This window comes from Muscardinus avellanarius (genome assembly GCF_963383645.1).
Source record: "Muscardinus avellanarius genome assembly, chromosome: 3".
Lineage (NCBI taxonomy): Eukaryota > Metazoa > Chordata > Mammalia > Rodentia > Gliridae > Muscardinus > Muscardinus avellanarius.
The window spans coordinates 9110229-9120381 of NC_137788.1; the positions used below are offsets into that span (position 1 = coordinate 9110229).

At 59.7% G+C, this 10153-nt stretch overlaps 1 protein-coding gene across 1 annotated transcript in view; it reads left to right on the forward strand.

The window, feature by feature from the left end:
• Positions 1-10153, forward strand: part of CLCN6 (chloride voltage-gated channel 6) — a gene marked incomplete at both ends in the record, with an annotated part of 37522 nt that extends 27369 nt beyond the window's left edge. The window contains 14 exons of the mRNA XM_080692938.1: positions 476-608; positions 1416-1529; positions 1759-1925; positions 2348-2474; positions 2806-2932; positions 3115-3268; positions 3385-3544; positions 3626-3732; positions 4681-4867; positions 6356-6513; positions 6618-6774; positions 8129-8236; positions 8322-8447; positions 10073-10153. Coding sequence (XP_080549064.1) covers positions 476-608; positions 1416-1529; positions 1759-1925; positions 2348-2474; positions 2806-2932; positions 3115-3268; positions 3385-3544; positions 3626-3732; positions 4681-4867; positions 6356-6513; positions 6618-6774; positions 8129-8236; positions 8322-8447; positions 10073-10153 — 1906 coding nt within the window. The remainder of the gene's footprint in view (positions 1-475; positions 609-1415; positions 1530-1758; positions 1926-2347; positions 2475-2805; positions 2933-3114; positions 3269-3384; positions 3545-3625; positions 3733-4680; positions 4868-6355; positions 6514-6617; positions 6775-8128; positions 8237-8321; positions 8448-10072) is intronic.

Below are 10153 nucleotides of genomic sequence, written 5' to 3' on the forward strand. Positions count from 1 at the left end.
GCATTTGCGTGCCTCCGACTTGCGCACCTCGGAGGTGTGCCGGACTCCGAGGCCTGTTTGGGTTTGGAGGCCCCTTCTCGTCTGTGCCCGCACGCCATCCTTCAGCCTTTCTCTACATGGGCTCAGCGAGTGCTCAGTTACTCCCGCTGGTGCTCCATTCTCCAGATGGTTCCCTGGAAGGAAGCTCTGGTAGGACCATGGCTCGGTGTCACTCGCTGGCGATCTTTTACCCTAGCCGGGGGCTGGGGGTCCACGCCCATGGAGTCAGCGCTGTCAGGCGCCCCGTCCCAGGCGGAGGGGCCGCAGCTGAGGGAGCTCAGCCGCAGGGCCTTGGCTCCCAGGTGAACTGCATCCGCTGTGAGCTGGCAGCCAGGGCTGAGGCCTTGTGAGGTTTATAGATAAGAGAAAGTGCCTTTGCGGCCTGTGGGTGCTTTCTTGGATAAACCACCCCTCTCCTCTCCTCTCCTCTCCTCAGAGACAAGCGGGACTTCGTGTCAGCAGGGGCGGCTGCTGGGGTTGCTGCGGCCTTTGGGGCCCCGATCGGAGGCACCCTGTTCAGTCTGGAGGAGGGCTCGTCCTTCTGGAACCAAGGGCTCACGTGGAAAGTGGTGAGGAGGCCGCTGTCGGGACCACTCCTGTGCCTGGCCACACCCCCACTAGGCTGGACATCTCTTAATACATTAATCGTTGTTTTGGCAAGACCTGTCCCGAGCAGTCGTCCCCTGCGCTGTGAAAGTAAAGTGCTGTTGTCCAAGTCGGGCGTGGTTTGAGGACAGCCTCAGCACTTAGCGAGACTCAGCAACCTAGGGAGACCCTGTTTCAAAACACACACACACAAATAGAAAAACAAAGGGTTGGAGGTGGAGAACCCGTGGGTTAAATCCCCAGTAACACACACACACACACACACACACACACACACACACACACACACAAGAAAGCTGGCCGTGGAGGCGCACACTTGTAATCACACTTGTAATCCCAGCATTCGGGAGGCTGAGACTAGAGGGTCGCAGTTCGCGGACAGCCTCAGCTACTTAGCGAGGCCCTTCGCAACTCAGTGAGACCCTGTTTCAAAATAAAGAATAAAAAATAGAGCTGGGGTGTAGCTTGGAGGTAGAATACCCCTGGGTTCCATCCCCAGACCTGCAAAAAAAAAAAAAAAGGAAGGAAGTGCTGTTGTCCTCTTCGTGAACACCTGGCGTGCAGCACTGGCTGTCACTTGGGTGGGGGCAGGACTTGTACCCTCTCCTGCTCCCACCGCAGCAGTCTCCGCCGCTCTGTGATGGGTCTGACTAGGCTCCCGCAGCAGCTGCTCAGGCCGGTCCCTAGCGCCTGACTCTGACCGTCCCCTGGCGGTGCCGCTCGGGCCGCCTGCGGGGCCGCAGTGCGACTGAGGCTGCGTTTGTCCCCAGCTCTTCTGCTCCATGTCTGCCACCTTCACCCTCAACTTCTTCCGCTCTGGGATTCAGTTTGGAAGCTGGGGCTCCTTCCAGCTCCCGGGGCTGCTGAGCTTTGGCGAGTTTAAGGTATGTCCCGCCCTCCTGACAGCAGCTTGCTCTTCGGCGTGGTGAGGGGTGGGCACAGCCTCTAGGCCCTCTCGCCCTTCGTCTCTCCAGTGCACGCGCGCTCTGCGGGGCCCCGCGCGGCGGCTCAGATGGAGCTGCGGGCTCCTGTTCTGTCTCCTCCTCTCCTGTCCTTTCCTGCTCTCATGGCCGCTCTGGTGTTTCTCTCTCCTTCTCTTCCCCCTCCTCTCAGTGCTCTGACTCTGATAAAAAATGTCACCTCTGGACAGCTGTGGATTTGGGTTTCTTCATCGTGATGGGGGTCATTGGGGGCCTCCTGGGAGCCACATTCAACTGTCTGAACAAAAGGCTTACAAAATACCGTATGCGGAACGTGCACCCGAAGCCTAAGCTCGTCAGGTACCCGCGCAGCCGCCCCCAGCCTGCCGTGGCTCCCCAGCTTGGTGGGGCCGGGCCACCTCCCGAGGAAGCCGATCCCGTGCGCACACCAGCCTCATTCCTCACCTAGACCGAGAATGCAAACCAGGTCATGACTGCCCCGCCCCTCAGACGGCCAGAAGGCCGAGCTGAGCCTAATATGTCCAGGCTGCTCGTTGACTCCCACGGGCACTGCCAGTCAGGAGGTGAGCGTGGCCCTGCCGGGCTGGCCTTTACCGTGGAAGGCTGGGCTCCTCCAAGAGGACGTGCGCAGCAGCCCTTGTGCTGACTAGCACTGCGTGCATACCGATTGCTGGCCGCAGCGGCCTGACCAGCCCTGCGTGTGTGTGGACGGACCGCTGGGGTTGGGGTATTTCGTGCTGACGGCTGTGCTCTGCTCCCAGGGTCTTAGAGGGCCTCCTGGTGTCCCTGGTGACCACGGCGGTGGTGTTTGTGGCCTCGATGGTGCTGGGAGAGTGCCGGCAGATGTCCTCCTCCAGTCAGACCAGGAATGGCTCGTTCCAGCTCCAGGTAACCTGCAGCCTCTACTCCACACCCACAGAGAAGCAACAGGAGGGGCCTGTGTAGTAGGTGAACACAGATGTACTGGGTTCATCTACACCCACAGTAGATCGCTGAGATGCACGAAGATGCATAGTCGTCCTGACTTCTCCCTGTGTTCAGAACCCAGAGGGCCCAACATCACCGGGGGCTGCTGTGGGGTATCGGTCCGTTTTGCTGCCTGTTTAATCTGCAGGCAAAGCTGTCCAGCCAGGCCTTTTACTCAGCTGGGGCAGTCCACTGGAGACGCGAGTGTCCTGGCCAGGTGCTCTTGCGTTGACCCTTCATTCCTGCTTCTTAGGTCACTTCAGAAGATGTGAATTCAAGTATCAAGACCTTTTTTTGTCCCAATGACACCTACAATGACATGGCCACGCTCTTCTTCAATCCCCAGGAGTCGGCCATCCTGCAGCTCTTCCACCAGGACGGTGGGTGTCCCTGCAGCTCGCTCTGAGCACGAGCAGGGCTTTTATTTGTAAGGCCAAGCCAGGCAGAGGAAGAGTTGTGCCCCAGGGGGAGGGGAGCGGGAGGCTGGCGGCAGTGCCGCCGCGGGCGTGCATGCTGGGCCTCCCACCGCAGCCTCTGGCAGCGACCTCGCCCTCCCTTGCAGGGACCTTCAGCCCCGTCACCTTGGCCTTGTTCTTCGTCCTCTACTTCCTGCTCGCCTGCTGGACGTATGGCATTTCGGTGCCCAGTGGCCTTTTTGTGCCTTCTCTGCTGTGCGGAGCTGCGTTTGGACGTTTAGTTGCCAACGTCCTCAAAAGGTACAGGGTGCGTGTGCGTGAGCACTGCACAAAAGCACCGGGGTGTGGCCCCTGGACCCCGCGCCCCTCCCCACGCCAGTGGCCCTCCGACTCAGGCTCAGCTGCTTTCTCACCAGCTACATCGGCCTGGGCCACATATACTCCGGGACCTTCGCCCTGATCGGTGCCGCGGCCTTCCTGGGCGGGGTCGTCCGCATGACCATCAGCCTCACCGTCATCCTGATCGAGTCCACCAACGAGATCACGTACGGCCTTCCCATCATGGTCACCCTCATGGTGAGCGCCCCTGCCGTGCCCTGCAGGGCGGGGCCGAGCTCACCCCGCGGGCCGTTCTCAGGGCTTGCCTTTGCGTTTCAGGTGGCCAAGTGGACAGGGGACTTCTTCAATAAGGGCATCTATGACATCCACGTGGGGCTGCGAGGCGTGCCGCTTCTGGAATGGGAGACCGAGGTAGAAATGGACAAGTAAGGCCACGCCAGCTCCCACGTCCCGTGTCAGTTTCCAGGCCCAGGAAAGTGGGTGTTGGGGTAGGCAGCAGTGACTCGGTTCCTTGGCCTGGCAAAGCGAGCACGCTTGTTCCCCGGTGTGTTTTAGGACATTGTGCGTGTGGGGCAGCTGGGAGCTTAGGGGACAGGGCGGCGGCCACGAGGCGTGGTGGGGCGAGGGAGGGAGGGCCACTCCCTCACCGTCGCTCCGGCGCCTCCTGGTTAAGTCTGAAGCGAGCCCCTGGATCCGGTTGGCGTGTGATTGAAGGTCTACACACAGGGCGGCCAGGCCCTGCATGAGGCTAGCCTGCTCCATGTGTGCCAGCAGGACGCTGCTCAGCCGTGGCCGCCGGCGTGACCGCCCCGCAGCCCACCTCATAGTCCACACGTGTTTTGGGCCTCCTGTGTGGGGATCAGGCAAGGCCCTGGTGGGCCAAGGCGGAGTCAGCAAGCCCCTTCCGTAATGAGTCAGGGGATGAATATTTCAGCTTGACACACTTTATTTATCCTAACCCGTGGATAATATGTATGTGGTATCAATAGCTGTGGGTAGCGTGTGAGTGAGTGAGCAGGACCGGGTGGGTCTGTGGTGGTCATCCTCTGCTCTCAGGGAGGCCCAAAGCTGGCCTTTGAAGCCCCAGCAGAGTTAGCAGTTCAGTGGCAACGTGCAGACGGTGCCATGGGGTGCCGAGCAGGCTGGCCAGCCCGCAGGCTGGAGGCTTTTGCCGTGAGGAGAGAATTAAGGTCCGGCCATTCAGAGCAGAGGCATCTGGGCACGGGGAGCCAGCTGAGCCCACGGGCGGGTGGGCGGACGCCAGGAGGGAAGCACCGGGGTCAGGGAACCGCTGGAGAGGGCGGAGGAGAGGCCCCAAGGCTCCCAGCAGTGCCGGAGCCAGAGCCGCCCCGCCACCGCTCTCCCCTCCCCAGGCTGAGAGCCAGCGACATCATGGAGCCCAACCTCACCTACGTGTACCCGCACACCCGCATCCAGTCCCTGGTCAGCATCCTGCGCACAACGGTCCACCACGCCTTCCCGGTGGTCACGGAGAACCGCGGCAACGAGAAGGAGTTCATGAAAGGCAACCAGCTCGTCAGTAACAACATCAGGTTCAAGGTAGAGAAGGCGACCCGAGAGGCAGGGCGGGCGGGTGAGAGGAGACCTGCGGGCCTGGCGCGCGCCCTCTGGGCCGCTGGATCCCCGGGGTGGCTCCGCCAGCTCCGGGAAACCTGCCTTGGCCTATTGTGCACAGCAGAGAAATCAGGTGGACTTTGTCAGGCTCTAAGATGCAGGGAGCATGTGGACAGATCTTTTTTTAACCCAGCAAGTTTCATTGTTATTGATAAGGTGTATCAGAAAGGGTTCAAGGGTTACCAGCAACGAAACACACTGACCCACTTAAGAAAGAGAAAGGAAGCTGGGCGTGGTGGCGCGGGCCTGTAATTCCAGTACTTGGGAGGCCGAGATGGGAGGATTGCAGGTTCACAGCCAGCCTCCATAACTTAGTGAGACCCTCAGCGATTTAGACTCTTTCAAAATAAAATAGGACTGGGGGTGTAGCTTGGGTAGAATCCCCCTGAGTTCAATACCTTGTACCTCTTCACCCCCCACATACACACTCACAAAAAGAAAGAAAAGAAGAGAGAAAGGAATGGACCAGGAGCCCAGGCCCGTGTGTGCTCTGGATGCGCGTGCAGAGCCTCACCACGTGCTCGGGACTGGGAGGAACCCGCCCTGGCCTGTCCTCGGGCGCGATCCAGCGGGGAGAGCGCCATTCTTTGCTTGGTAGTGTGCCCACCCCTTGGCGTTGGTGGCTTTGGGAGGATAGGCATGTTATTGACAGCGCCACAGGGCAGCACAGGACGGGGCTTGTTCCCCTCTGCAGAACTCAGTGTTCTTCCTGAACAAAGCAGCGGGGGTGTTGGGCAGCAATGACCGCGCGGTTGGGTGGAGAGTGTAGCTCAGTGATGGAGTGCTTGCCTAGCATAGGCCCTGGTTTCATCTGCAGAAGGTAAAGCAAGCTGGCGGTGTGCTGCCCGCCTGTAATCCCAGTCCTTGCGGGGTTGAACAAGAGGATCACAAGTTCTAGGCCAGCCTCAGCAACTTGCCAAGAACCTGTTTCAAAATAAATAAGCCGGGCATGGTGGCGCGCACCAGTAATTCCAGTTCCTGGGAGGCCAAGACTGGAGGATTGCAGGTTCAAGGACAGCCTCAGCAAGTAGTGAGACTCTCATCAACTTGTTTCAAAATAAAAATAAGAAATAGGGCTGAGGTGGTAGCTCAGAGGTAGAATGCCCCAGGATTCAACCCCCAGTACCACAAAAATAAAAAGGACTGGGATATAGCTCAGAGGTAAAATGGCCCTGGGTTCAATCCCCGGCACCAACAAGAAAAAAGACTCCTAGGAAAGCCACAGGGTCCACAGCGAGTCCTAGGGCGCTGGTGGGCCGCGGTGTCGCGAGCCCCGGTCCCGACGGCCCAGCGTCGTCCCTGCTCTGGCCCTCGGGCCCGATCCCCGGGCTCCGCAGGTGCAGCGTCGGTGGCCTAGCGCGGCCGTCTGCGCCTCCCGTGCCAGCCTGTCGCCGTGTCCGCTCCCACCCACAGAAGTCCAGCATCCTCACCCGGGCCGGCGAGCAGCGCAAGCGGAGCCAGTCCATGAAGTCCTACCCGTCCAGCGAGCTGCGCAACATGTGTGAGGAGCAGGTGGGCTCCGAGGAGCCCGCTGAGAAGGAGGACCTCCTGCAGCAGATGCTGGAGAGGAGGTGGGGCCGCCGGCGGCTGCCGCGCCAGAGCTGGGAGGCCTGGGCGCCGCGAGGAGCGGCCTCGCTGAGGCCGTGCTAGGCAACGTCTGGTTTTTGTGTAACAGATACACTCCCTACCCCAACCTATACCCCGACCAGTCCCCGAGCGAAGACTGGACCATGGAGGAGCGCTTCCGCCCGCTCACCTTCCACGGCCTCATCCTGCGCTCGCAGCTCGTCACCCTGCTCGTCCGAGGAGTTTGTTACTCTGAGAGTCAGTCGGTGAGTCTCCTGCAGCCCCAGGATCCTGGAAGGCGGAGCAGTTCCCTGCTCTATACCGCTCGCCCAGGGACCTCTCGCTAACCTGCGGGCTGTTAATACAGTTTCTCTAGTTTTAATTTCTGGTGTTTCTGCTATAGTTTTATTGCTTCACTGTGTTGTTGAAAGAAACCCCATTCTTCCTGCCAGGCCCACTATAGCATTTCCTTTTTATTTATTTTTTGGGGGGGTGGGTGATTGAAGTGGCCCCTGTGCCACCTGAGACCACTGCCTACGCACACTATCTTTTTAGAAACACTGAGAAAGTTTCCCAGAGACCCGGTTTCTAACGTGACTCTCCTGGGTGGGGTCTCGGCTGTGGGGGACCAGCCTGAGGTGCCCTGCTGAGGTCTGACAGGCGGTTACCATGGTGGGGGGGGGGCATGCGGGCAGCCCAGCTGCAGGGGGGCAGAGGGTGATCTGTAGCCCAGGAGCAAGGATTGGGGGTGATATGGGCTGGCCCAGCCAATCCGGAGGTTGCCGACCCGTTCGGTGGAGACAGCTGTGTTCAGGTGAGGTGCTCAGAGTGGGTCAGGGCAGCAGGAGTGCGCTGAGGGGCGGGGACCACGCTGCAGTTGGTCACTGTGTCCAGCCTGCGAGCCGTGTGCCGGCCTCGCCCAGTGACGGTCAGCACTTCTTTTCTTTTCATGTGGAGCATGTTGAAAATGGCATACATTCACTCAGGCTTGGTGCCCTCCCCTCCCCTTGCCCTCGGTCAGCACTTTCTGAGAGTCGAGGGACCCCGGAGCCTGGGGCGGAGGCAACCGACAGCCCCTTCCCTGGCCGGCCGTGGACCCGGCCTTGCCACAAGCTTGTCCTTTCAGAGCTCGAGGCCAGAGTCCACGTGCAGGTGTGGGGCCTGCTCTCCGAAGGCTCCGGAGGACCCGCCTGCCCTTCCCGGGGCCTGGCGGGCGCCAGCAGGCCTTGGCGTGCCTGGCCAGCACTACACATCACTCCAGAGCTGCCTTCTCGTGACGAGGCACTCTGTGTCCTCACCCGCCTTGGATTCAGGACCCACTGAATCCTGAATGGCCCTGTTTCCAGTAAGGTCACTTGATAGTTCTAGGGCTTAGAGCTTTGCCGTATCTTTTTGGGGACGCAGTTCAGCCCACACTCCGGCTGGCGTTAGCACTTTTCTCGTCTAAACTTCAGAGTAAGCCACTTGCATCTTACAGCTGAAGGAAAGGCGGTTGAGACGGGCCTTGTCCACGTGGCCCAGCTGGGTGGGGGCGAGAGCCGGCTTGGATGGGGACGTGGGGGGACAGTGCGACCCTGCCAGTGGCCTGCAGCAAGGACGCTGTCCTGGTTGGAATTGCAGAGCGCCAGCCAGCCGCGCCTTTCCTACGCCGAGATGGCGGAGGATTACCCGCGGTACCCTGACATCCACGACCTGGACCTGACGCTGCTGAACCCGCGGATGATTGTGGTGAGGAGGCTGCCCTGGGCCGGCCCGGCGGGGCTGTCTGTCCTGCACTTGCCTCGGCCCGTGACCCGTGCTGTCTCTTCTGCAGGATGTCACCCCGTACATGAACCCTTCACCTTTTACCGTGTCCCCCAACACCCACGTCTCCCAAGTCTTCAACCTGTTCAGAACCATGGGGCTGCGCCACTTGCCCGTGGTGAACGCGGTGGGAGAGGTGAGTCAGGTGGACAAAGGGGAACCGGGGACCCTCCTCCACGTCCCCCACCTTTGAGGAAGGACCTTCCAGCCGGGGTGCTGTTTGGGAGTTTGGTTGTTGAGTCCACAGGGAGCTCTCTCAAAACAAAGCCTCCTCTGCGTGCTCCCACCGAGGAGGAGAGGGGCCATTGGAGCCCAGTGGCCTTGAAAACTCTCCCCTCCACCTCCTGTGTGTTTTGAGCCTGTGCCCCGTGTGGCCAGCAGATGGCGCCAGCACACCGTGGCCGGCCTTGCCCGCTACTACGCCTGCTCTTAGGACTCCTGACCATTTCCCCACCTGTTACAGGGCTTCGGACCATTAAACGAGAGACTTACAAGCAAAATACTTGGAGAGTTTTTAAAAATACCACACCTAAGCCAGGCTTGGTGGTGCAGTTTCAGTACTTGAGCGGATAAGTCAGGCTAATCCCCGGCTGGAGCCGAGCCAGCCTTAGCAACTTACGGAGACTCTCGGCAACCTGGCGAGAGCCTGCTTCCAAAGAAGCAATAAATAGGGGTGGGGCTTGTCGGGAACGCCGTGGGGTTCCATCCCCGGCTCCACACACACAAAACAAGCAACAAAGCCCACACCCAGGAACGGTTGCTGTAGGCTTTTCTATAACTTTTGTTTAGAAGTTAATTTTTTCTTACTGTATAGTTTTTATTTCATGTTAGAAAAAATATGAACTAATGCTCAGAAACAAAGCCAGGCCCTCATGGCTGCCTGCAGAGGCATGTCAGCTTTTAGTGCAGAGACTCCAGTCTGACATCTGGAGATGGAAGGCGCATAGACCAAGCGCTGGCAGCAGTGGGCTCGTTGCGTTCCCTCCAGGGGCCTGGGTTTTGCTCAGTCTATAGGAAGTGATTTCCCATGGCCGAGGACACTCCCCTGTGCCTGGCTGGTCCTCCCTGCTGCTGTTGTGCTAGGGGCTGACCCCCGGGGCCGGAGCAGCCAGGGGAGTGCTGCCCCTGAGCCGCCCAAGCTGACCTGGAGCTTGTGATCCTCCTGCCTCAGCCTCCCCAGAAGCTGGGATTACACACTAGGGTGTGTGTGTGTGTGTGTGTGTGTGTGTGTCTGGATATGAACCTAGGGGCTCTCTGCCTCAGAAGCTGTACCCAGTTCTCTCCAGGTTTCTGAGAGCCTTGTTACTTGCCGAGGCTGTCCTCGAACCTGTGGTCCTTCTGCCAAGTGTGGGGAGTACAGGCATGTGCCGCCACGCCCAGCTTGTATGGTATCTTGGTGTTTGTCTGGTGTCTGGATGGCCCTGGAGCCTGCTGTCCCGCTCCGTGTCTTCTTTATTGGACGTTTCGTTAAGTTTTACCACAGCAGTCTTCTGTTTTGGAAGAGAGGCTTTCGGTCCATGCCAGCAGATTGCCCTCCGGGAAGTGTCCCTCTTCAGAGGAACGCCTCCCGCAGCCTGGTCCGGCATGGTGTGTTGTATTCTTTTTTTTTTTTGATGGAATCCAGGGGCCTTCTACCTCCAAGCCACACCCCCAGCCCTGTTTTATTCTCCGTTTTTAGCAGGGCCTCGCTGAGTGCGGTCCCCCCCATCCCGTGAGCGCCCGTGTTCTCACGCAGCGCCCGGGCTTCTTCCCCTTGTCTAGATCGTTGGCATCATCACGCGGCACAACCTGACCTACGACTTCCTGCGGGCCCGGCTGCGGCAGCACTACCAGACCCTCTGA